Source organism: Littorina saxatilis, linkage group LG9, assembly GCF_037325665.1.
Source record: "Littorina saxatilis isolate snail1 linkage group LG9, US_GU_Lsax_2.0, whole genome shotgun sequence".
NCBI lineage: Eukaryota > Metazoa > Mollusca > Gastropoda > Littorinimorpha > Littorinidae > Littorina > Littorina saxatilis.
In genome coordinates, this window is record NC_090253.1 from 64,647,757 (window position 1) to 64,675,351 (window position 27,595).

The 27,595-nt window shown below is 43.9% G+C and overlaps 1 protein-coding gene across 1 annotated transcript in view; it reads right to left on the bottom strand.

Moving 5' to 3' along the window:
- Positions 1 to 27,595, bottom strand: part of LOC138976806 (serine/threonine-protein kinase Chk2-like) — a 43,838-nt gene that overhangs the window by 5,632 nt on the left and 10,611 nt on the right. Inside the window, exons 5-15 of the mRNA XM_070349700.1 lie at positions 25,962 to 26,052; positions 12,235 to 12,343; positions 10,725 to 10,778; positions 10,032 to 10,096; positions 9,150 to 9,249; positions 7,518 to 7,556; positions 6,984 to 7,031; positions 6,641 to 6,804; positions 5,843 to 5,958; positions 1,981 to 2,066; positions 733 to 807 (exon numbers count right to left, since the gene is read on the bottom strand). Of these exons, the coding sequence (XP_070205801.1) occupies positions 733 to 807; positions 1,981 to 2,066; positions 5,843 to 5,958; positions 6,641 to 6,804; positions 6,984 to 7,031; positions 7,518 to 7,556; positions 9,150 to 9,249; positions 10,032 to 10,096; positions 10,725 to 10,778; positions 12,235 to 12,343; positions 25,962 to 26,052 (947 nt within the window). The remainder of the gene's footprint in view (positions 1 to 732; positions 808 to 1,980; positions 2,067 to 5,842; positions 5,959 to 6,640; positions 6,805 to 6,983; positions 7,032 to 7,517; positions 7,557 to 9,149; positions 9,250 to 10,031; positions 10,097 to 10,724; positions 10,779 to 12,234; positions 12,344 to 25,961; positions 26,053 to 27,595) is intronic.

Below are 27,595 nucleotides of genomic sequence, written 5' to 3' on the forward strand. Positions count from 1 at the left end.
AGACTTCATATAACATAACTCTCGACACACCCACTCTCTCTGTCTCACATGATCGCACACTCACCACGCTCACCACACTCACCACGCTCAATCATGCCCTGTAAAACACAGACTCCATCTCTCCCATCTAATCACTCATGTGATTCATGCCCCAGCTTCACACCCCCCCCCCCCCCCCCCCCCACTCACATACACAATCCTCTCGTTCCCATGCATCCATCTCTCTCTGTGCCTCATTACTGCACTAAACATGCCCCAAACCAATTTCTCCCCCCACCCCATCACACACACTTGCCTAGTTACAAATACAGTACGTACCATGATGTTGGGCAGAGCCTCTTTTCTGCACTAAACATGCTCCGAACTCATTTCTCCACCCACCGCCATCTCACACATTTTCCTAGTTACAAATACAGTACGTACCATGATGATGGGCAGAGCTTCTTTTCTGCACTAAACATGCTCCAAACTCATTTCTCCACCCACCGCCATCTCACACATTTTCCTAGTTACAAATACAGTACGTACCATGATGATGGGCAGAGCCTCATTACTGCACTAAACATGCCCCAAACCAATTTCTCCCCCCACCCCATCACACACACTTGCCTAGTTACAAATACAGTACGTACCATGATGTTGGGCAGAGCCTCTTTTCTGCACTAAACATGCTCCGAACTCATTTCTCCACCCACCGCCATCTCACACATTTTCCTGGTTACAAATACATACCATGCTGTTGGGTGGAGCCATGCCGTCAGACTCGGGGTACATCAGTTTGTTGGCCCTGGCTATCACGTCCTCATCCTGTCACACAGTCATCTTCATCATCCATTGCTACGGTATCTTCATTGCAAACCATTTGTAAAAGGCTTACGAGAGACAAATAGCTGTCCTTGTCATTCCATGACACCAACCGGGTTCTTCTTCTTCTTCTTCTGCGTTCGTGGGCTGAAACTCCCACGCCGGTACACTCGTGTTTTTTGCACGAGTGGAATTTTACGTGTATGACCGTTTTTTACCCCACCATTTAGGCAGCCATACGCCGTTTTTCGGAGGAAGCATGCTGGGTATTTTCGTGTTTCTATAACCCACCGAACTCTGACATGGATTACAGGATCTTTTTCGTGCGCACTTGGTCTTGTGCTTGCGTGTACACACGGGGGTGTTCGGACACCGAGGAGAGTCTGCACACAAAATTGACTCTGAGAAATAAATCTCTCGCCGAACGTGGGGACGAACTCACGCTGACAGCGGCCAACTGGATACAAATCCAGCGCGCTACCGACTGAGCTACATCCCCGCCCACCAACCGGGTTAAAACTGAGCTCCCCCCTGCTTTGTTTTAAGGCTTCTTTTTCTATAAAGTGCATGCATGGGCACTGACATGATTTTCAGGGAAAGGTAGAAAAATAAGCCCACAATGAACAAATTCCGGACAAAAATCTGCCAGGTCTGCATGGGTTGTGAAAAAGTGAATTCTCTTCATTTCATTGAGGCGAATGTTTCCCATGTTTCAGACACACTCCTCGCTGGTGACTGGCCTATAATTTCACGTGGGAAAGTTTGACTCACTGAAAGCAAGAGTATTCGCTTTCACAACCAACACAAACCTGACAGAGTTATTTCACAACGTGATTGAAATACAGTACAATGATAACACCCCCCCCCCCCTTTAAGACCTCCAAAAGTCTGAGAAAATTGGGTCTTAAAATGGGGGTCCAGTGTATGTGGGTGTGTGGGTGTGTGGTTGTGTGGGTGTGTGGGTGTGTGGGTGTGTGGTTGTGTGGGTGTGTGGGTGTGTGGTTGTGTGGTTGTGTGGGTGTGTGGGTGTGTGGGTGTGTGGTTGTGTGGTTGTGTGGGTGTGTGGTTGTGTGGGTGTGTGGTTGTGTGGGTGTGTGGTTGTGTGGTTGTGTGGTTGTGGTTGTGTGGGTGTGTGGTTGTGTGGGTGTGTGTGGGTGTGTGGGTGTGTGGGTGTACCTTTAGCCAGGGGTGGTTGAGAGCGTCGGCCAGCGTGATTCTCTTCTTGGGGTCCACCGTCATCAGCTTCTTGATCAGGTCCTGGGCTGTGAGGCCACACACAGTACACTTGTCACTCACATCAACTTGCTGGGACAATAATATTGTAGCTTAAAGGTATAATACCTAAGGAAAACAGCCCTTAGAATGCTTCCAAAGTTTTACCATCAGATTCAACGTGACAAATAATACTACCGTGCAGGAGGACTGCCTTCACTTTGCAAAAGGATGTGTTTTAAAAGCTTCATTAAATGATATAGAATAGGCACAGAAACAGTAGCTCTTGATGGTTAAATTGTCTTATTTCCACTGAGTAAGTCTGCCTGTTTGTCTTTGCAAAAACATGAGTGAACGTGGGACTTTCCGCCCATGAACGAAGAAGAAGAAGAAGAGAGTCTATGCGATGAACGTTACTAGGGGGCCGCGTCTTAGATGGCGCTCCAGTCTGTCCCCCAGGCGGCGCCAGTTGACTACTTTTTGTTTCCAACACCCACGAGAGGCAGCTCCCTGAAGCGCATTGGCTCACTTGGATTTAATTAACTACAATACTTGTGGTGCGTTTTCAAGCAAATCATACAGTGTGCATCTAGATTAAGGTACTGTGGATTCCCCACATTCGTCAAGCAAATCATGCAGTGTGCATCTAGATTAAGGTACTGTGGATTCCCCACATTCGTCAAATTCACCAGAAACTCCCCCCAAACGGTTACATCAATAGTATCCTGTTAACTGTAAACATCAACAGTATCCCGTTAACTGTAAACATCAATAGTATCCCGTTAACTGTAAACATCAATAGTATCCCTTTAACTGTAAACATCAATAGTATCCCGTTAACTGTAAACATCAATAGTATCCCTTTAACTGTAAACATCAATAGTATCCCTTTAACTGTAAACATCAATAGTATCCCGTTAACTGTAAACATCAATAGTATCCCGTTAACTGTAAACATCAATAGTATCCCGTTAACTGTAAACATCAATAGTATCCCTTTAACTGTAAACATCAATAGTATCCCTTTAACTGTAAACATCAATAGCATCCCGTTAACTGTAAACATCAATAGTATCCCGTTAACTGTAAACATCAATAGTATCTCGTTTGTTTGTTTGTTTGTTTATTTGTTGCTTAACGTCCAGCCGACTACGCAGAGCCATATCAGGACGAGGAAGGGGGGGGGATGAAGGGGGCCACTTGTCAAGCGATTCCTGTTTACAAATGCACTAACCCATTACTTGTGTCCCAGCAGGCTTTAGTAAAACTAAATTAATACCTACTGGAAGATTACCAGTTTCCAGTATGTTAAAATAGGCTTAACCTATCTACTGCTGGACTTACATCAGAACACTAACAGATTAAACTATACATGAATCGCGAGACAAGCGGCAAGAGAAGAGATTTTTGGAAAAAATACAGGTGAATGAGCAAGAAGGCAGAAAAAAGAAAAGAATTCATGAAGAAAAAGAGAGCATGACAGGAAAGAGGAACCAAAAATCTACCTAACAGCAAACTAGAAAGCTCCTGCGGTTCCAAAAACAGGAGGGGCCTTTAATTTCATAACCGCAGTGCCCCACTGCGGGAAGTATCCCGTTAACTGTAAACATCAATAGTATCCCGTTAACTGTAAACATCAATAGTATCCCGTTAACTGTAAACATCAATAGTATCCCGTTAACTGTAAACATCAATAGCATCCCTTTAACTGTAAACATCAATAGCATCCTTTTAACTGTAAACATCAATAGTATCCCGTTAACTGTAAACATCAATAGTATCCCGTTAACTGTAAACATCAATAGTATCCCGTTAACTGTAAACATCAATAGTATCCCTTTAACTGTAAACATCAACAGTATCCCGTTAACTGTAAACATCAATAGTATCCCGTTAACTGTAAACATCAATAGTATCCCGTTAACTGTAAACATCAATAGTATCCCGTTAACTGTAAACATCAATAGTATCCCGTTAACTGTAAACATCAATAGTATCCCTTTAACTGTAAACATCAATAGTATCCCTTTAACTGTAAACATCAATAGTATCCCGTTAACTGTAAACATCAATAGTATCCCGTTAACTGTAAACATCAATAGTATCCCTTTAACTGTAAACATCAATAGTATCCCGTTAACTGTAAACATCAATAGTATCCCTTTAACTGTAAACATCAATAGTATCCCATTAACTGTACACATCAATAGTATCCCGTTAACTGTAAACATCAATAGTATCCCGTTAACTGTAAACATCAATAGTATCCCGTTAACTGTAAACATCAATAGTATCCCTTTAACTGTAAACATCAACAGTATCCCGTTAACTGTAAACATCAATAGTATCCCGTTAACTGTAAACATCAATAGTATCCCGTTAACTGTAAACCAACTTTTTAGCTCAACAGATGGCAAGAAAAACAAAGTGATGTTTACTCACATGCATAGATGTTAGCAATCTACTTACCCTCAATCACACACACACACACACACACACACACACATCACTCTCCAAGCGAGTGGACAAAAAATGAATAAACCCACTGGAACTAAACCCATTAAATATAACACATCAATTTTCTAGATATAACAGATTCATGACTAATATTAAATGTTCTTTACAATTTTCCATCATTCAAGCAAACAACTGGCATACTAAATTCTACACATGATTTGACTACGCTGTACTCCGACAAAATTACAGTCGAACCTGCCCTTGCGACCACTCTGAAGGATCGGAGTCAAATTTTCTTTCTTTGTGACTCATGTTACCACCGTTACCACCTGTACACAACATGTCTTGGTCCATCTTCTGTGTGGTCGTTATAGAGCACCAAACTGAAAGCTTAGCACTTTTTCTTTTCTTTATTTGGTGTTTAACGTCGTTTTCAACCACGAAGGTTATATCGCGAAGGGGAAAGGGGGGAGATGGAGATGTACACTACATTGGGGTGTGCACGTTAAAGATCCCACGATTGACAAAAGGGTCTTTCCTGGAAAAATTGTATAGGCATAGATAAAAATGTCCACCAAAATACCCGTGTGACTTAGAATAATAGGCCGTGAAAAGTAGGATATGCGCCGAAATGGCTGCGATCTGCTGGCCGATGTGAATGCGTGATGTATTGTGTAAAAAAATTCCATCTCACACGGCATAAATAAATCCCTGCGCCTTGAATATGTGCGCGATATAAAGTGCATAAAATAAAAAATAAAATAAAATAAAAATAAATAAATACCTGCGCTTAGAACTGTACCCACGGAATACGCGCGATATAAGCCTCATATTGATAGAGTAATCTTACAGAGGTTATGTACAGAAAGTCTAAAAAAAAGGGTCTTAAAACAAATAAAGTCTTAAATTTGGGGGTCTTAACAATGGGTTCCTCTGTATTACTGCTTCTTCTTCTTCTTCTTCAGCATTCCAGAATTTTTGGGTTACGTGTGAGCTCGTTTGCCCATTTGGGTTCCCCAAACTATACTCTGAGAGCATAGTCAGCTTCACTCCGCTTTCGTTGAGTAGGCATGCTGGGTATTTTCGTGTTTCCATAACCCACCGGACTCTGACATGGATTACAGGATCTTTTCCGTGCGCACTTGGTCTTGTGCTTGCGTGTACACACGAAGGGGGTTAAGTCACTAAGCAGGTCTGCACATAAGTTGACCTGGGAGATCGGAAAATCTCCACTCTTAACCCACCAGGCGGCAGCGACCGGGATTCGAACTCACGACCTCCCGATTAGGAGGCCGACGTCTTACCACCACGCCACAGCGCCCGTCACTGTATTACTGAAAAAGATGAGATAAAAAAAAATAGAGTTTACCATCATCAGACACATCCTTCCAGTACTGCTTGGGGAAGGAGAAATGGCCGCCCATTATCTGTTTAGGGAGATCCATGTCTGTGCGATCATCGGAGAACGGAGGATACCCTGAGAGGCTGCAAGCACAAACACAGAACATATCAGGCACACATGCCAAAACACCTTTGTCTTCATGGGAATGATGCGCTGGTTTCTGTCTGACTTTACTTGACTGTTACTGCTAAGAGAGAGAGAGAGAGACATAAGATAAGATACTTTTCTATTTACGAGGGTAATGATATCAGCAATACATGCTTTTTTACAAGCAGCCCTCGCCCATGAGGGAACAAGAAGAGAGAGAGAGGGAGAAAGAGAGAGAGAGTGTGTGTGTGTGTTTGTGTGTGTGTGTACGCGTGCACGTGTGTGTGTGCGTGCGTGTGCCTGTGTGTTGTTTTGTGAATGTGTCCATGTTCAATTGTGTTTGTGTATGTCTGTATATTTGTGCATGTTGATGTCATTGTGGTATTTTGACGTAACTCTATACTTGGTGATTTTGATGTTTCAATCACTCTCCATGAAAAATATTCTCTTGAACATAATTGACAATGCAAGATTTAACATTCTTTTATCTTTCTAACAGAAACAAATATAAACACTATAAAATAATAAACAGTCAGTTCCAAAATTCCACGACGAGTGTGTGTGTGTGCGTGTGCGTGTGTGTGTGTGCGTGCGTGTGTGTGAGTGTGTGTGTGTGCGTGTGTGTGTGTGTGTGTGTATGTGCGCGCGCGCGTGCGCGCGCGCGCGTGTTCCACTCACATGATAAAGAGAATGACACCGAGGCTCCAACAGTCGATAGCCATAGTGTACGCCCCACTGCCGGCTGTCAGGAGAATTTCTGGCGCCAGGTAGGTGGGCGTGCCACAGAACGTCTTCATAATGGAACCAGCGTCAATAAACTTGGACAGCCCAAAGTCTGTCACCTACAACGCACAGGTCACAACGCTTATTTCACCTCTGCTTTATACAAGACTTCATTCACTTTTTATCATGACATAAGCAAAGAAAGACAAAGGAGAAATGTTTGTAGGTTTCACATTGTAATTGTATGTGTCTAGGCCACAAAGCCAGGTGAGACGTTTGAATCCGTGACTTTCCTCACCTTGATCAGTGTTTCGTCTGCGTCTGAGGAAAGCAGGATGTTCTCTGGCTGTGGACAGAAACAAATCAAATGAATAGCATATACCATCATCAGTTGTTACGTTTAAAATCACCATAATATCTCAGCCACAAACGATTTCTTTTCTTTTTTTTGTTTTTTGCCTCAGTTGCATGCAGTCCGCTTCAAGCTGAAAAATAAATGAAAAGAATGAAACCCTAAGTGGGTTTTTTTTTTTTTCTTCCTTTTCTCTTCTTTCTTTCAGTTTCAACGATTTCTTTTCCTGTATGAAATGCCATCCTTAGAAACAAAAATTATTATCTCTGCTGTAATTTTTGAGTCAAAACTAATGAAAGCTGAGATGAGGTACAGTTTATTTCTAGCTCTGCATAAAGCTTATTATGCAGTCTAACGGTAGTCAGTTAATGCTGATCACACTGATCACGCATTTTGACTTTTATTCATGGCAGGGGAGGTAATCAGGACACCACTTTGAGCAGAATGGTGTAAGCATAAAATATAATGAAGCTGCCTCACCTTCAAGTCTCTGTGTGTTATTCCCTGGTCATGAAGATACTGAAAAGGAACAAAACAGAATGTTTATTCTGTCAGTAAAGTAACAGAAAAAGTTGCAGGGGTAAAAAAAAAAAGAAACAAAAGAAAAACAAAAGCAACATTATTTTGAACAACCCACCGCCTTAACCTTAACCTTAACCTTAACCTTAGGTTTAGGGGTTACATTCCGCAAAGGGACATTAAAACAATACAAAGGACACATTTGAGGAAAAATGTTCTCTTTAAATTACACGTTACTGTAAGTTTCTGACACAAAACAAATCACTTTTGTTGTGATTTTTTCATTTTGTATTCAAACAAACCTCTCTGTCATCTGTAAACGTCACAGCTGTGAAAACCCATCAAGTATTGAGAAAAAACAACAGCTGTACCCTGGGCACTTTAGCCACAAATAGTTGCTTTTATTTCTGGGAAACAGAAGCTGAAGAAAAAATAAAATACTTTTCTATTTTGTTTTGTACTTTGTCTCCTGAACATCACTGCCCCATTATCAAGTGCTGACCTTGCCACAGCAAACTTCCCATTATTTTAGTCATTTCTCATGGCAAGCTGTTCTGAATGTCACAACCTGCGTACCAGAAAGGGCCGTCATGTGTTTTACCTTGCAAGCACAGGCCATCTTGTAAAATAGGGCTAGACTGAATACCTGTCTATCATTTCTCATGGCAAGCTGTTCTAATGTCACAACCTGCGTACCAGAAAGGGCCGTCATGTGTTTTACCTTGCAAGCACAGGCCATCTTGTAAAATAGGGCTAGACTGAATACCTGTCTATCATTTCTCATGGCAAGCTGTTCTAATGTCACAACCTGCGTACCAGAAAGGGCCGTCATGTGTTTTACCTTGCAAGCACAGGCCATCTTGTAAAATAGGGCTAGACTGAATACCTGTCTATCATTTCTCATGGCAAGCTGTTCTAATGTCACAACCTGCGTACCAGAAAGGGCCGTCATGTGTTTTACCTTGCAAGCACAGGCCATCTTGTAAAATAGGGCTAAACTGAATACCTGTCTATCATTTCTCATGGCAAGCTGTTCTCTTCTTCTTCTTCTTCTTCTGCGTTCGTGGGCTGAAACTCCCATGTACACTCGTGTTTTTTGCACGAGTGGAATTTTACGTGTATGACCGTTTTTTACCCCGCCATTTAGGCAGCCATACGCCGTTTTCGGAGGAAGCATGCTGGGTATTTTCGTGTTTCTATAACCCACCGAACTCTGACATGGATTACAGGATCTTTTTCGTGCGCACTTGGTCTTGTGCTTGCGTGTACACACAGGGGTGTTCGGACACCGAGGAGAGTCTGCACACAAAGTTGACTCTGAGAAATAAATCTCTCGCCGAACGTGGGGACGAACTCACGCTGACAGCGGCCAACTGGATACAAATCCAGCGCGCTACCGACTGAGCTACATCCCCGCCCCACAAGCTGTTCTAATGTCACAACCTGCGTACCAGAAAGGGCCGTCATGTGTTTTACCTTGCAAGCACGGGCCATCTTGTAAAATAGGGCTAGACTGAATACCCGTCAATCATTTCTCATTACAACAGGTATGACCATCACAATATATGTAAGAGAGATGACGACAGACTTTACCTTGCAAGCGCAGGCCATCTGGTAAAAGAGCAGCTTTGCTGTGAGTTCTGGATAATTGTCTATACTGACCACCTTGTCAAACAGCTCCCCGCCCTCCACTCTGAAACACAATGAGTAAAGTAAAATAAAATTCAATCCATGTAACATAGCTTTACACTTTTTTCTTTTTTTCTTTTTTCTTTTACAGATTTGTTATTGGTATGCTGGAAGTACGCCTGAAAGCACACACAAACACTATCACTACCATGAATGAAAAAGGCCATAACTTGTTATTTCAATAGCAAAATTTAGCATACATCAATGCATCTGTTATTCAAGCAATCCTAAGATGAAGGTGATCCGACGAAATTCAAACATAGCTCATGCCCCATAACATTTTGGAAAGCCTACATTCTAGGGCAAACGGACTAAAACCGCAAGTACAGCAGCAAGAAGACCAGCTGGAGTTGTACACTATATCCACCTTGTGTACAGTGAACTTTTAAGACTCTTTTAGATGCGCAAACCCCCAAAAAAACCGTCACGTTGATAGTCGTCGTCGGCTTCTGTGGCGCACCCGCCAACCACCAACCCAGGCGGGTTATCCAGATCCAGATCCAGAACAAACACAGTATAAAAAGATTGTTTTTAAGCTGGGAGACTGCCTGTTTTATTTTTAAAGTAGATGGGAAATAGTCCATTCATTTATCCAAATCACTTGTATTTGATTGAGAAAGAAATCACCTGTATGATCATTCCCTCTCTCTCTCTCTAACACACGCACACACACACACACACACACACACACACACAGACACAGACACACACAGACACACACACACACACACACACACATTAATTCATATTCGTATTCACACACACACACAGCTAAAAACAACTCACAATTCCAGCATAATGTACAGTGTTTCAGGCGTGTCAATCACATCCTCAACGCCAATAATGCAAGGCTGAAAAAAGCAAGAATCAACATCAACAACAGTAACGCAAAACTAAAATGAATGCTCATGTGAATGAAATAAACATCAACCACACAATGGAACTGAAGATTTAAATTTGAAACCACAGGCATGATATCTCAGGGTTTATTCACCTAACAACTGTATCCTGAGCAAAAGTATGATATTTGTGCTGGAATTTTTATGAAGTAAAACGTGTCCCTCTGGGGTATATCTTCATAAAAGTTTGTAAGGTTTGTTTTTTTGACAATTGCAGAATTAACTTCAATGTCATGAGTCATGGGTTATACATGTATTTAAGTCTGAAGATCGTGAGTTTGGATACATTACACAATTTGTTGTTGTAATTTAAGTTGACAGATTCTTTACTCTTGTTGCATATAATTGTTCCCATAGCAACACATTCTTGATGCAGTTGATCAGTTTCCAACACATGATACATTTATACCCCAAAATGTTCCTTCGCTGAAAGAATGACAGCAATTGATGACAATATTGTTGATATCTACTGGAATTGTTCACTTTCAAATGACACTAAAGTCTAATCAAACCATTTTGTGGCAAACATGACAAGCAGCAGACGACATATTTATGCATGCATACCAAGCAAGCTACTTACATGTTTCATTGCCTTTAAGATCTTCACTTCAGTCATTACTTGTGAGGACATGTTCTGGAAAAAAAAGGAAACGAAGAAAGGAATAAGTTGAAGAATTCATCCTAATCAATTTTTTCATTCGCGCTACACGTTGCCTGAAAAAAACCAAGGCCAAGTTATTGTCATAAGCTGACGCACAGATGCAGCGCCGAGGCTATGACGCTTCGTGAGCAGACCCCTTTATGAAGAGAAAAGCTGAGAAAACACACCAAGGGAGGCAATTTTAAATCTAGGGGTCTCAAAAGGGGCTTCCAGTGTAGCAAAATAAAACTTCTCTGACAACAGGAAAAATCAATAAAGTGAACATAATAGTTTCTTTCTTTATTTGGTGTTTAACGTCGTTTTCAACCACGAAGGTTATATCGCGACGGGGAAAGGAGGGGAGATGGGATAGAGCCACTTGTTAATTGTTTCTTGTTCACAAAAGCACTAATCAAAAAATTGCTCCAGGGGCTTGCAACGTAGTACAATATATGACCTTACTGGGAGAATGCAAGTTTCCAGTACAAAGGACTTAACATGAACATAATAGTAGTTTCAACAAAAGGACTTCCTTGCGACCAGCCAAAAGTGTCCCTTTATCAGAGGTGGTCTGTCATGACAGGTAGATTTTATAAGAGAGAAAGGGACACCAGAAAGTGGCACCAGAGTGGACACGGGCAGACCTGATTACCACTAAAATTTCCTGGTGTACAAATGAGGCTAAAAATGTGTACAATCAGAATTTTAAGGTGTACAATTCATTCTCGCGATACACACTGTGCTTTATTCCCCCCTCAAACCCCATTATTTAAAGACTGTAAATACATGTAAGAAAGAATTTGTGCTGAAAGTAAATTAAAACATTTTTGTTGAGAAAAAAAACCCCATACAATATTAGATATTTGAAAATGTGACACAAAACGAATGATAGAAAAACATAATTTTTATTTTTGACCTCTGAGGAAAATTTGCATCAGCTGCTGTCAGCAGTATTGAGTCAGCCCTTCATTTCTGTCACTGCACTGGTCAGTATTTTCTGGTCTCATACAGTCCTCTTTACACATTGCTTTCTAGGCTCACACAGTCCTCTTCAGACTTATATACTTTTTTTAAAATTTTTTTTATAATTTTTTTTTTAATAATTTTTTTGTTGTTTTTTGCGTATGATTTTAATGTCTGGCGTATAATCGTACAGCGGTCTTCAATTTCGTAAGATTGTACGCAAATTTCGTACAGTAACCAGGTCTGCACGGGTCAACTTTATATGTATCCATGTTCCAATCCTGTGTCACCACTGTGGCACGTAAAAGACCTGGGTCGTTCTGCCAGCAGTGCTGGTGGCTGATTACACCTAAACACACAGACACCTGGGTAACGCGACTCTGTTGCTGCTAGCTTTCCACTGGGAGGAAGCAACCCGAATTTCCTAGTGATGGGACAACAAAGTAATGAAAATGAAAACCATTTACAATCTCTACTGTTGACTCACCACAGCAGACGATCCCCCCACAGAGAATTTTTTCTTGGAGATGATCTTGCAGGCAAACTTCTCGCAGGACCCTTTGACGAACGCCAGCCTCACCTCCCCACACGCCCCTCTGGAAAAAAACCAGGAAATAAACAAAGTCAGTTGACTTAACTTACATGCACAGAAGTGTTTCTTCCCCTATAACAGTGGAACCCCCCTTTCAGGCCCCCCATTTCACACTTCCGCACTTTTAAGGCCAAAAAAAAATAGGTCTGTTTACGGTAACCCGACCGACCCTAGTTTTTTTCGCGCGACCCTAGACTTTTTTTTGGCATTTGGGAAAAAAAAAAAAAAAAAATCTTGTTTTTTTGGCAAAATAACTTAAAAATATGGTTTTTTGGGGGTAAAAAAAATAAAAAATAAAAAAAATCCCGACCTACCGACCCTATTATTTTTGCCTATGTTACCGTAAACAGACTATTTTTTTTTTTTGGCCTAAGACCATGCTTTCTCTGGCTCTGTTTATAACCTCTGTTAATTCAACACATCCCCCCCCCCCCCCCCCCCATTTTTTGACACTTTCGCGACGGGAGGTGAATAAATCAGTAGCAGCGCTGACACGCCTTAGTCTTTCGGATGAGACGAAAAACCGAGGTCCCTTCGTGTACACTACATTGGGGTGTGCACGTTAAAGATCCCACGATTGACAAAAGGGTCTTTCCTGGAAAAATTGTATAGGCAGGTTTCACAATCTTCAATCACAGACTTCCTTTTTTTTCAACAAAATCAATCTAATGACAGAGATCTTTGAAATAGTGTTTTTATTAAAGTCTTACATCCTCCTGGATGGAATCAAGACAAAAACTTGTATGGAGACGCATTCTTGTCGACATAATGTGATAGCTTGTTACAGTACTCTATCAAACAAAGGGATGGACGTAAACAGAATTGGGTAACGATTTATTCAAAGAATATTGTCCAGAGGCTTTAATAAATTAAGCAATAACAATGCAAGCAAAATATCATTTCCGAGCTCAGTGAAAAAAGCAGCAAATAAGGACTAATTATGGGAATTCCGTTCTTCTGAACTGCTATTTCGCTGTGATGCACGTCATGAGCATACCTTCAAAAGTAACAATGTTAATTGCACTCCATTTCTCACTTTAAAAAAAAAGTAGAATCATTGACCAATAGAAAAAAACCAGTTTGGAATTTTGTTTGCATATTCTTGGGGAATAAATACCTGAAAATGTAACCCTACCCTCTAAATGGTGACATCATGACAGCGAAAAAAAATATACAGAACAAGTCATGTGAAGCGATAATAAAACATTAAGTTGGTTTGAAACTAAAAGATCAACATTGGAATCAGGGACGAGTCATTAACAATGCTAGTGAGATTTGGCTAGCCGAAACCAGAAGACCGAGACGGGTTGCCTCCGCGAAGCATATGAACAAAACGGGCGATTTTTCTCATTTGAGCAGATTTTCACACTAAGCATGACATATCTGTTTATACATTGGGATCCAGGAAATCCAAAGGATACAATGCAATAACTTTTGAATCTGTAATCAAAAGTGTTATTGTTATTTGCAATTTTTAGAATGTTATGTACCAAATTTTATAATACATTTCAATTCATAACTTGACGAAATGTAAAACAAGTCGCGTAAAGCGATATAAAAACATGTAGTCAATCTATAGGCATCAAATTGAAGGATAAACTAAAAAAAAAAAACAGTCCGATCGGCGAGACTAAATTCAGATAGTCTCGGCTAACCATACCCGAAAACCGTCACGGATCACACTCATCTCCGCGAAGCATACTCAACCTGTTTTCTTTAATTCTGAACGCGTTTTTAAAGTAAACATAACATATGTATATATATATATATATTTTAAATCAGGAGAAGATAAGAAGTACAATGCAGTAGTGTTTGAATCTGTAATGAAATATTCGTTTTTGATGACAATTTTAATGAGCGAACTAATTCACTTATTTTCAAGCTACCTGGCTCAAATGCAATATCGAAGTCCCGACTTAATCAAAGATTACTTAACAGGTCCGCCTCAACTATCACAAAAACGGAAATGACGTCATCAAAGACTGTGGCAGAGTACCTTAACGCAGTCCTAGTATATCCACTACTGACTGAACTGTGGCATAGTATCTGGACGCAGTCCCAGTATATCCACTACAGACTGAACTGTGGCATAGTACATGGACGCTGTCCCAGTATATCCACTACAGACTGAACCTTAATGTCTTGCATTTTCTACAACAACTACTCTGCACACATAAGAAAACCCAACCCCTCTCGCACGCACACATGCAAGTACGCACGCATCAACACTCACGCATCAACACTCACACACACACACACACACACACACACACACACACACACACACACACACACACACATAAGCTAACACAAACGAACACGTGCGCACAACGCTCGCGCGCACGCTTACACACACACACACACACACACACACGCACGCACACACACACACACACACACACACACACACACACACAAACGAACACGTGCGCGTAACGCTCGGCCGCACGCACACACACACACACACACACAGCTAGATAGCCTAATACATCATCTGATATGTTTCCTTGTTCATATGCTTTTTTCAAGTCATAAACGTAAACAATGAATGGTTTTACTGGGATTTTGTGCAGCGTTTTGTATTATCTGCGTTGTTGTCGGATTTAAATACTCTCTCAAAAACTGGGTATCTAATCACGACCGATAAGATTTTCCCCTTTTCGATTAAAAAGTACAATGAGATTTAGTCAGAACCATAACATTATTCTTCCAAAAACACTTATTAACATCCATGTAAAAGAAACACAACTCTGTTCATCAAATTATCTCACCCTTTGCAAGAAACGTATGGCGAAGGCACATTTCGCGCCGCGGTGCAGATGACGCAATTAACTCTCGTGACGAAACGATTGGTTCGTGACGTCGCGTCATCAACCGTTCATGAATGGCCCTTGTATGAATGGCATTCTTTCTGTTGGGATGACGTGTGAACCTCATCATTAGTGACTTGGAAAATCGGTCGGATTTAGGTATCCCCGAAGTCGGTCGGAATTGGATACACTTACCCTACACTCTTCCACACTGACAGGCGCGCGCGCACGTACGCACGCACATATGCAACAATAACAATGACAACAAGAGGCGAAGCCATCAAGGCTCACGTAAGAAATCGACAAACAGTAACACACACACACACACACACACACACACACACACACACACACACACACACACACACACCACACACACACACACACACACACACACACACACAGAAAGAAAGAGCATAGGTGAAACTGTGCAAGAAAGCGAGACACTAGATCTAGATCTGTCTGTCTGCATGTAGCCTACTTACAAGGACACGACTGCCAACTAGTCTCGGCGCGCTCAAAATAATAATGACCGAGACTGTCAGTACTTCCTTCGCGTGACGTCTAACCCTCTTACGTCATAATGTGACGTCAATGTAATGTGACGTCTTCAAATGTTAGAGTTTCTACCACAGACATACACACGCACACACGCACGCACGCACGCACGCACGCACAGACAGACAAAGTTACGATCGCATAGGCTACACTTACGTGAGCCAAAAATCAAACTTTTAAAAGCACTTGAAAGTTAATAAACAAAGCAACTATTGATTCCCTACGATTATATGATCGTGACTGGCTCTCTTTCCAAGTTGGAACGTTTTCAATCTGCTGCCTGACGTCATCAAAGTGTTGAAAAACGTACGGCGATGTCTATAAAACTCTCACTTGACCACAACATTCACAATGCAGTGCATTCAAGGATTGAAAAAAACACTGGCGTTGATCAGACACAGTCACTGAATGTTGGAAAATTTCCTAAATAAATTATCATTTAATTAATATACTTACCCGAATCACATTAGCATTGAGTCACCTGAGATGCTTATCACTGAAAAACGCTTACCCGGCTAAAGAATTTAAAGGGAAGCAACCCCATCACCAAAACGAAAGTGAAAGTAGCTTTGGTAATGGGCCAGTACACCGGGAGTTACCTCCCATACGGGTGTATGCCACGTCACTTCCTCTAGGAACACGTGCCTATTATCATACGGCTTTAAAAAATCTTAAAACCATAAGCGGGGCAGGTGGGAGGGAATACAGTATGTGATTCGGGTAAGTATATTAATTAAATGATAATTTATTTAGGAAATTTTCCATTTAATATCATATTCTTACTCCGAATCACATTAGCAGATAACATCAACAAGGCGGTGGGCTAGAAATGAATCAAAACTCACCATCAAGTTCTGGACAGGAACTGGCCTGCTGCTATGAGCGCTGGAAGGCCTCTGGAGCCATCCTGTCGAAGAGCTGTGACGTCCCGAAGATAAAAGTTTATGAAAACATCTTCGGAACGCCAATACGCAGTTGTCAGCACCTCCTCTAGACGTCTGGAGCGCAGAACTGCCAGAGAGGATGCCCACGCCCTCGTCTCATGGGCTCGGGCCGAGTCAAGTGGCAAGGAGGGCATAACCCGCCCCCTCTTTGTGCGCCTCCACTCATAAGCCTGCTTGATGAGCGAGGACACCCACCGGGCCAACGTTACCTTCGACAAATCTTTCTCGCGCCTAGTAAGGAGAGAGATAAACAACAACTTCTGAGAACCAGACCGAATCGGCTGAGTCCGGGCTAAGTACAGACGAAGTGCCCTCACAGGGCAATTGACCGAATCGGGGTCACCCGGGGCCAACGCGCTGGTCAGAGCCTTAACTCTAACCAGCGGAGAGGCCTGCCCCGGAGACTGATTCTTGGCCAGGAAATCAGGCCGGAAACGCAAAGATGCGGAACCGTCCGGCTCAAAGGAGATATCTCCAGGCTGACCCGACAGGGCGTGGACCTCGCTACCCCGTCGGGCCGTAGCCAACAAAAGGAGAAACAGCGCTTTGCGAGTGACATTGAACAGACTGGCCTCGCTTAAAGGCTCAAAATCCGCAGAACGAAGGAATTCCAGGATTAAAAACAAGTCCCACTTGGGAGCGGGCAAACGAGCTTTAGCTTCCTTAAGAGCAGCCCCTTTAATGACTGCAGCTATAACGCCCCCGACTCGAACAGAACGACCAATCTGCTGAAGAGTCGCCGAGATAGCGGAGCGCCGGACCCTCAACGAGGAGACTGAGGCGCCCTGTGAAGACATGAAAGAGAGGTGGTTAGCGACCTGAATAGAGCGCGGAGCCACCGAACTCACCCCTCTAGCTGAACACCAGGCAGTCCATGCCTTCCAGTGGGAAGCATAAACTGAAGAGGTGGACGCTCTATGCGAGCGAGCCACCAAGTCCAGAGTCAAAGACGACGCCCCAGAGCGCTTCAGCGAGTCCCGAACAACTTCCACACGTGAAGCTTCAGAAGACTGGGCTCCTCGTGTGGAATGCCTGTTCGGGGCTGCACTAGTTCCCCTCGCACGAGTGCGAGAGGAATGGGGGGCCCTTGGGCAAGCCGAAGAAGATCTGGAAACCAGACCTGCGACGGCCACAGAGGAGCGACCAGAAGAAGAAGGGCCGGCTCCTCCATCTCCGCTTTCCGGATTACTCGGCTGAGTAACGGAAAGGGAGGAGTCTGAAGATCTGTATGTGCCCCCCAACCCTCCCTGGACGCATCTGTAAAGAGGTCCAGGTCGGGGAGGGGCACGACGATCGGAACACCTCTGCAGACCCACTCCGTGTGCAACCACGGAAGGGTCGCAGACTGGAACCATCCCTGCAAAGGGATGAGGGCGTCCCAGTCCACCAGAGGAGAGTCCACAAACGGCTTCAGCGCGAACTGAAGCGGACATTTGTGGACCCGGCCCAGTGAAACCAGAAGAGCCATAGACTCCATCTGCCCCAAGATGGAGGCGAGCGAGCGGATGTAAGCCATCAGGAGAGGTAAAGTGGAGCGAATCTGAGCTTGGAGCTTGTCCACCCTTCTCTGAGAAGGCTGGACAGTCCAAGCGACCGTGTCGAAAGACATCCCCAGATAAGTGAATGTCTGTGACGGGGTCAGCTCCGACTTTACCCGGTTGATCGAGAACCCCAACCAGTTGGATTCTCGAAGAACCGTCAGGGTATCCTGCGAACAGCCGCTCTGGGACTGGTTCATGATGAGCCAGTCGTCCAGATAAGCCCGCAGACGGATACCCTGGGACCTCACCAGTGCACAGACCTGTCTCACCACCATGGTGAAAATCCACGGTGCGAGAGACAGCCCGAAAGGGAGTGCGCGAAACTGGTAGATCTGATCTCCCCACCGGAAACGAAGCCATTTCCGGTCGGTCGGATGCATAAGAATGTGAAAGTATGCGTCCGTGAGATCGATCGAGGTCACCCAGTCTCCTGGGCGGAGAGAGTCTCGGACAGAGGCTGGCGTCTCCATCTTGAATTTTATCTCCCTCAAGAAAGTATTGAGGAGAGATAAATCCAACACGGGACGCCATCCTCCTGATGCTTTGGGAACAGCGACCAGACGCCCGTAAAATCCCAGGGAGCTGTGGACCCGAACTCTCTCCACCGCGCCCTTCTGCTCCAGGGAGGCAATTTCCGACTGCAAGACGGAACGTGCTTCCTGCGAGAAGGGGGGCTTGAACCGCGGAGGCACTCGGGTAAGAGGCGCCTTTTCCTCCCGCCAGAGTAGACGGAAGCCCGAACTCACCACTCCCACAATCCATTGGCTGTCTACTACCGACATCCAACGAGAAAGTGCCCGGGAGGGGCCTCCCGCCATCACCAAGGTGGAGGGCGGGAGGGAGGTGAGATCGGGAGCGCTTCATTGGGGGTGTGGCTTACTTCCAGAGCCGCCACGCCCCCTCCCCGATGCCGTCCTCTTCTTCCCACCACGAGCGGCCGGCGAAGCCTGCCGCTTCTGAGCTGGCTTGGGGTTAGACGATGTCTGAGCCTGCTTCTGTTTAGAAGGCTGAGACTGTTTCACCCCCTTCAGAGTGTAGTCAAGGAACTGACTGTCCTTGTTTGACTGAATCTCCTTCTGTCTGGCATCCAGTGCCAGCGGACAGAAGAGAGACTCCTCTGAGACCGGGGAGACTCTCAAGGTCTCCCTAGTAGCCAGCTCCGTGAATTGGGACTGCGAGAGGAAGAGATCCCTCCTGCAGAGTACCGCTTGGGTGTACTGCAGGGAGGAAAGACGCAATTGTTCCTCATTGACCTTGGCCAATGCGGTCAAAAGCGCAGAGACATCGTCCGCATTCTGTTCTTCACTGAGAGTGAAAGGAACTAGCGAATCGGTCAATGCCCGAGACAGAGCCCGAACGAGAGTCTCCGCAATGGAGGACAGTTCGATCTGCCGACGTCCAACCTCCTCAGCAGAGAGGAGGGAAGCCTCGGAAACCGGCAAAACCGAATCACGCTTGATCGGTTTAGTCAGAAGAGGCAGCAATTCCCGGGAAACCGGAAGGGTAGCCCTAGGGAGTGCAAAAGACGCCAGCCAATTCTGGCTCTGATTGGGCATGCCAAGCTTCCTATTGGCCGTAGGCACGAAGGAAGAGGCTTGGGCAGCTGAAGCCACCCACTGCTGAGCTGATTCCGGAACTGGACCAAAAGGAAGCAGTAACGGAACAGGCACTGGCCGAATACCACTCCCCGCATGTGCTGGACGAACCAGTGAATGCGAAAGTTGGTAAGCCACTGACGGAGACTCGGCGAACCGGAAGGAAGAAACATCCTCCTGTGCCGGCCGGAAGTCCGCCATGGCAGAAGGAACGAATGATGCGGAAGAGTCCGCAGCCACCACCCCTTCAGGAAAATAACGAGACGTTACTTCCGCCGCGACGTCAAGAACAGACTTGAGCTTCGACGGAAACACGCCCCGCGACTCCTCGCTGACCACTGATGGAGCATCAGAATAGTCACACGTGGAACCATGACCGAAGTCACCAGTTCCGGAAGCAGAAGCATGCCCTGGCAAACCGGAAACCGGAAAAGCCTGAGCACTAACGTCATCCTGCCGCCCAAAACCCTGTGAAGGTAAAGGGTAAGCAGGACGACCATCCGCAAAAACCGGAGCTGGATGAGCTGACGTCACTCCCCCGACTGAGTGGAGTGATGCCTGCTCAAGCCTAGGCGCTTGAAAGCCGGAAGGCGCACGCTGTAATCCACTATCTGGTATCCGGAAGGAACCACCAGAAGAGGAAGAAGCGTTTCCGGCCGAAACCGGAAGTGTAGTCAACGGAACCGCAAAATGCGGAAGTGAAGACTGCACTGGTTGACTTCGCGATCCGGAAGGACCGGAAGTCAGTGAATACTCCATCCTGCCGCGACCGCCGTAGCGTGCCGGAGCGGACGGATCATCACTTCCGGCAAGTGCCGGAAATGCGGCAGTCGAAACCGACTGCCGCCGCTGTTCGAACAAGTCCGGGGCCTCGTAGGTTATCGCCGGAAATGAAAGATCAGCAAGGTATCGGTCGTGACCCGATGCGAAAGAGCTGTCCCCCGAAGGAGAACGTCCAGGCGCCTCACGAGGGCTATCGGACCAGCTCTGCTTACCAACCGACGCTGAAGAGGGAGGACGCTGCTCCAAGCCGGAAGTGGAGGACAAAGACACGGAAGCCAATGCCCGGACGTCACTGCCAGATGCCGGAAACGCCGAACTGCTGGCGACGGAACGCTGAAATTCTGCCTGCACCAAGCTGCGGATTTCTGGAACCAGTGACTTTAACAGAGAGGAAACCAACGCACCTTGTCCAGGTGCTAACAAAGAAGACGAAGTCTCCGATGTAGAGACAGGTGCAGAAGTAACAGTAGCGCTAGGCGCCGCAAAAGAAGCAGAAGTAGTAACAGCGCTAGGCGCCGAAATTGGTACAGCCAACAAAGTGTTACGCTCTTGGTCTGTAACAAGTAAAGTTGCTTTGGAAGAGGAAGACTTAGCCTTAATTTTCCCCTTGGGGTCCGACTTGCCACGGCGCTTGTCTGAATCAGACATGTTGACAACAACACGTGGCAACGCGAAAAAATTTACTGAAACATAAGTCTAAACGACTGGAAAATTCAGTAAACACACGCACTAATGCGTTAACAAAATACTATAGCTAAACTTGCCCCACAAGCAGAGGCACGGAGAGCTACAAACAAAGTCACACGAGCTAGAAAACTAACTCACACAACAAAATGGCGACACGCAAGACACTGACACAAACGTCAACAACACGTGGCAAAGTAAAAAGATTTACTGAAACGTAAGTCAAAACGACTGAAAACACAGTAAACACACACGCTTACGCGTCAACAAAATACTAAAGCTACACTTGCCCAAACAGAAAGAGGGCACGCAGAGCTACTAGCAAAGTCACACGAGTTAGCTAACTAACTCACACAACAAAATGGCGAAACACGCAAGTCACTGACACACAAGTCCGTAAAAAACGGACAACGTACAGTAACGAAACAGCGCAAACAACCAACAACAAACGGGAACGAGCTCACCAAACTGTAGGCAAGGCGAGCAGACAAGCTGGGTAACGTGGCCGGCGGGTGTCACTCAAACACACAAGGTCAGCCACAGAGCGTCAAAAAGTGAACCGTCCTCTCCGAGGTGAAAAAGACGTATGATAATAGGCACGTGTTCCTAGAGGAAGTGACGTGGCATACACCCGTATGGGAGGTAACTCCCGGTGTACTGGCCCATTACCAAAGCTACTTTCACTTTCGTTTTGGTGATGGGGTTGCTTCCCTTTAAATTCTTTAGCCGGGTAAGCGTTTTTCAGTGATAAGCATCTCAGGTGACTCAATGCTAATGTGATTCGGAGTAAGAATATGATATTAAATGTTATTTTACAAATGAATCTGCTTAACATTTGGTAAGAAATGACCGTCAATAGTGCCGGGCGGTCGTGAGAATTCAAGGTTTTCAGAGACAGACAGTAAATAACGTGCTCTGAAATAAACACATGCCGAAAAATTCTTTAGTCAGCCAGTTGATCATCTGCCTGACAACGGATAGGAAGTATAAAATTGGTCGCATCATGGCAATTTGCTGTGTATGGCGGTCATAGCAGACGATTTGTCTTCAGGACGGTCGTGAGAAAAAATGAGACAGACACCTTGCCCGAGTGACTAGACAGTAAATAACGTGCTCTGAAATAAACACATGCCGAAAAATTCTTTAGTCAGCCAGTTGATCATCTGCCTGACAACGGATAGGAAGTGTAAAATTGGTTGCATCATGACAATTTGCTGTGTATGGCGGTTATAGCAGACGATTTGTCTGCAGGGCGGTCGTGAGAAAAAATGAGACAGACACCTTGCCCGAGTTACTAGACAGTAAATAACGTGCTCTGAAATAAACACATGCCGAAAAATTCTTTAGTCAGCCAGTTGATTATCTGCCTGACAACGGATAGGAAGTGTAAAATTGGTTGCATCATGACAATTTGCTGTGTATGGCGGTTATAGCAGACGATTTGTCTGCAGGGCGGTCGTGAGAAAAAATGAGACAGACACCTTGCCCGAGTGACAAAATGACCAAGCGCAAGTAGAATAAGCCGTAGTTAGCCTTTCAAAACCCTTTCATGTCGTGATTTGATGGAAATTGCTACTTATTAAAAGCATGTTACGTCCAAACCTTTTAACAGTCATTCCAACTGAACAGATTTGTAATTAACGTTTTTGAGACAGACACATTTAGAAAAAAGACCGTTTACTTCCCATGCGATTGTATCGACTAAACATAAACACATTCATTGTTTTTTTTAACTAAGTGTGTTCATCTATCTCTGTTCTTTGGTTTCTAATGTACTTTTCACTGGATTTCTTTGTGTGTTTTTGTACTGGTGCCTTTGTCTATTGCAATGTGGCTAAAAAGGGAAATCGTGTCTGTCTCATTTCTCACGACCGACCTACCTTTTTCGCTGGTGGGGAATACAAACTTGACTTAAATTCGATCAAAGTTTATTTTTCATATGTAAATTCCGAAGACATTCGACACAGACCAGTGAAAATTCACGACTAAACAAAACGAAACATTTTATTTAATATCAAAGTCAGGGACATACCCGACTCTGAAGACTGTGAAACCTGTCTATAGGCATAGATAAAAAATGTCCACCAAAATACCCGTGTGACTTGGAATAATAGGCCGTGAAAAGTAGGATATGCGCCGAAATGGCTGCGATCTGCTGGTCGATGTGAATGCGTGATGTATTGTGTACAAAAATTCCATCTCACACGGCATAAATAGATCCCTGCGCCTCGAGTCCGAGTCTGGAGATACGCGTGTGATATAAGACTTCATATAATAATAATAATAACGGGAGGTGAAATTTTCAGTAACAGTCATACAAGGTACACGACTCGTGATTGCTTCCCGGTTTTTGAAGCTTGCAATAAATTGAGTTGTTTCCCTTGATACACGTGACTTCCGCTTCCGCCCTGATCAAATTAGTGAAGATTTGCGTGGTTTTTTCGAACAAAAAAAATTAATCGAAGGCGAGCCTTGTCACGGGAGGAGATTCTCCGGATGTTGGATCTTGAGGATCCTGTAGATCATGATTCCGACGTGTCGTTTTGGCCTCAAGAAAGCGATAATAGCAGTGATAGTGAGGAAGAAACAGTGCCAGTGCCTCAGCCTGTTGTTGCTAGTACGAGTCGGCAAACTACACGTGGCAGGGGTGGTACTGCTAGACGCTCATCTCGGAATCATGTAGGTGCAAGGGGGCGTGGCAGCACTGATAACAATGGCTGGCTGGAGCCTCCTAATCCTTTTGGAAATGCTCATAGGTGTACAGTTGGTACTTTGTTGTGAAAATGTGACTTATATTCAATATGGATTACCTGGACATCATTTGGTGAGTGTCACAGTTTTGTTTCATTTGAGTCAGGATGCTGTGAGTGAATGCGTGATTTGCTTGTTTTTCTCTTTGTACTGTCTCCTTATTTCTGTGTACAAAGTTAACAATATTTCAGCTAAATCATAGGTTTTACACCTTGTTTGGTTATAACATTATTTATAATACTTTCTGTTAAAAAATAACTTTTAAAAAAGCAGTGGAAAAGAAAACACACACAAAAAAAGTTATCAAACACAAATTATCCCCCTTTCTTACCCCCCCTTTGCTAAAACACATTGCGTGACAAACTTATAAATAGCACGACTGAACTGGGCATCCATGTTTTAATTAGTACACAAAATTTGGTGGTGATTGGACTTAATTCAAGCTTGCTAGACAGATTTCTTTGCAGTTACTGTTTTTTGGAAGTTTCTTGGTGGCAAGCTTGGGCAGGCAGGACGTTAACGCCGTGGCAATGCTAGTCACAATAGTGTTAAGACTTCCTCCCATTTACCAGACGATATTCTCTGAGATTTTTTTTTAAAGATCTTAAAAGGGGATTCCTAGGTACTTAACTGCAATATATTATCATACAAGTACATGTGTAATTTCAATTTTAAGACATGAAACTGCACACCTACTGATGCAATGTCTGCATCTAAGCTCACTGAAAATCTGCGCGCGAGATTTTGTTTTTTTGTGTCTCGCGATAGTTGGAGGAGCGAGAGCCGCCATGTTGTGTTTTCGTCTGCTCGAAATGTGCGCAAAAGTTGTAAATCATCCCCAAAAAGCTTATTCCGGGCGGGACTACATGTGTGTGTTGGTTACAAAGTGTGTGTGTGTGTGTGTGTGTGATATTTTTCTTCAAACTTTTTCACTTTTCTTCTTTGTTTCACTTGTTTATTCTCGGAGCCGATTTTGCCAAATACCGTACTTTCGTTTGCTTGGTTGTTTTGATTGATTGACACGAACCGATTATATTTCTTTCGACGGCGGCTAATATAGTGACGTAATCATGTGCCAAAATACTGGATCGGCTTCAGGATGGGCTTGTGAAGAAAAGTAGTCTCGGAATTTTTCTCGTCGTATTTTTTCCCCACTGACCGTACTGAGCGTATTCTCGACAATCATGCGTACAAAATACGGCGAAATCGTATGGGTTCCCAGGTCTGTACTATCTTTTGTCATGTAAGCCCAATTTGCTTAGTGCTTTGGTTGTTGTTGTTCTATCTAATTTATTTGTATGCTTTGTTTGTTTTAGACATTCAGGCATGGGAATTGAAAATTGTAAAAAAGGCGGAAAATTTATAACTGAAGACGCAAAGCGTCAAGTCGACGGCGCGAAGCGCCCAAGCCTTACTACGGGGGTCCGGGGGCATGCCCCCCCGGAAATTTTGTTCTCCAAAGAACCCAGATGGTGCAATCTGGTGTCATCTGAGCTCCAAGTTTGCCATTAAATTCTGTTTTTAGAATCAGAGTTTTTAGTACAAAAATGTACCAAATTTTGCTTACATGTATTATATATGGTTTAAATTTGTAAAAAAATTTATCTGTTGAGACAAACAGAAAAATGTAACTTGTAACACAATCTGTGCAATCTGGTTTACTTTCAAACATAATAGTTCAATAACTGAGGCGGGCGGTAGCAGTGCGTGAACAAAGTACGGAAAGTTTTCGCGGGCTTTTGCGCAAAGGCCAAAGTAACCGGTGCTTTTTTTGTGTGCCTCCCCCCTTTATTTTTTCGGCGGACACTTTTGCATTTTCGGCGGAACAAAAAAAAAATTCGGCGGAAATCCGCCATTCGGCGGACAATTCCCATGCCTGACATTGATTGATGGGACTCATGCTTTAGACAAGGTATTTATTATTATCATTATTATTATTATGTAGGTGTGACCAACCTCCCTAGAACCTTGGTGAGTGTGTATTTCTCTGTCAGCTCTCTGGGTAGATCCATGTCCTCGTTCGCGTTGAGGTCCATGAACACGAAGGCTGCAATGACAGGAAAGAACAGACTGAACAATAACACAACTGCTGTGGAGTCTCACGTTTTATCATTGCCATCTAGAGCTAGATATACTACTGCAGAGCGTACGTTAACAATGTTTCTTGATCCCCTTAAAACAGGAGGAATAGTATGGATGTAACTGATGCCATAATTAAGTACATCTGGTTGTATAAAGAGGTGTACAAACTAACTATCTTATTTTTATCCACAAGGAATGAGCACATATAAAGTAAAGTCCGTAATTAGAAGTAAAGCATGGACAATATGGCTTTATTCATAGCAACATAAACATGTGCTTGGAATACAGGCCAAGAAAAATGTTTGGTTCGAACATTGACAGTATAACCTGCCAGTGCAACCACCTCTCAAAAGTGACCACCTGTTTACAACAGCCAGTCCCAAGGATCCCAGAAAAGTTTTTCTTGTACAGTATATAATTCACCTTTCCATAGCGAACATCTGCTCTAGCATATCACCAGATACATGTCCCTAATACTAATAGGTAAGCTTCCTGTGAGGACGTTAAGCCCCCCCCCATGTAGTATTAGAACATGTGCCTATAACGACGGTTGGTCCCTCGGGTACTGTGGAACCCCCCTTTTAAAACCTTGTTTTTACATTTAGTCAAGTTTTGACTAAATGTTTTAACATCGAGGGGGAATCGAGACGAGGGTCGTGGTGTATGTGTGTGTGTGTGTAGAGCGATTCAGAGTAAACTACTGGACCGATCTTTATGAAACTTTTCATGAGAGTTGCTGGGTATGATATCCCCAGACGTTTTTTTGATTTTTTCGATAAATGTCTTTGATGACGTCATATCCGGCTTTTTGTAAAAGTTGAGGCGGCACTGTCACACCCTCATTTTTCAATCAAATTGATTGAAATTTTGGCAAAGCAATCTTCGACGAAGGCCGGACTTTAGTATTACATTTCAGCTTGAAGGCTTAAAAATTAATTTATGACTTTAGTCATTAACAAGAGGCGAAGCCTTCAAGGCTCACGTAAGAAATAGACAAACAGTAACACAAACTCAATCACTCCGTCACACATACACACCCACACACACAGTAAGCTTAGGTGACACTGTGCAAGAAAGAGAGACACTAGATCTAGATCTGTCTGTCTGCATGTAGCCTACTTACAGGGACACGACTGCCAAATAGTCTCGGCCCGCTCAAAATAACAATGACCGAGACCACACACACCACGCGAGAGAGAAAGACTACAGGGAGGCATGCCGTCATGATGCATTAATTGACGTCAAACACTTTTGACCGTGACGTAATCTTATGCGAGCTTTATCCATAGTCTTGGATAACCACTCACACATAGACTCGGAAATGTTAAAGTTTCTACCACAGACATACACACACACGCACGCACACACACACACACACACACACACACACACACACACGCACAAACGCACAGACAGACAAAGTTACGATCGCATAGGCTACACTTCGTGAGCCAAAAATCTGTAAATAAAATAAAAAATTTATAAAACGATCCAAATTTACGTTCATC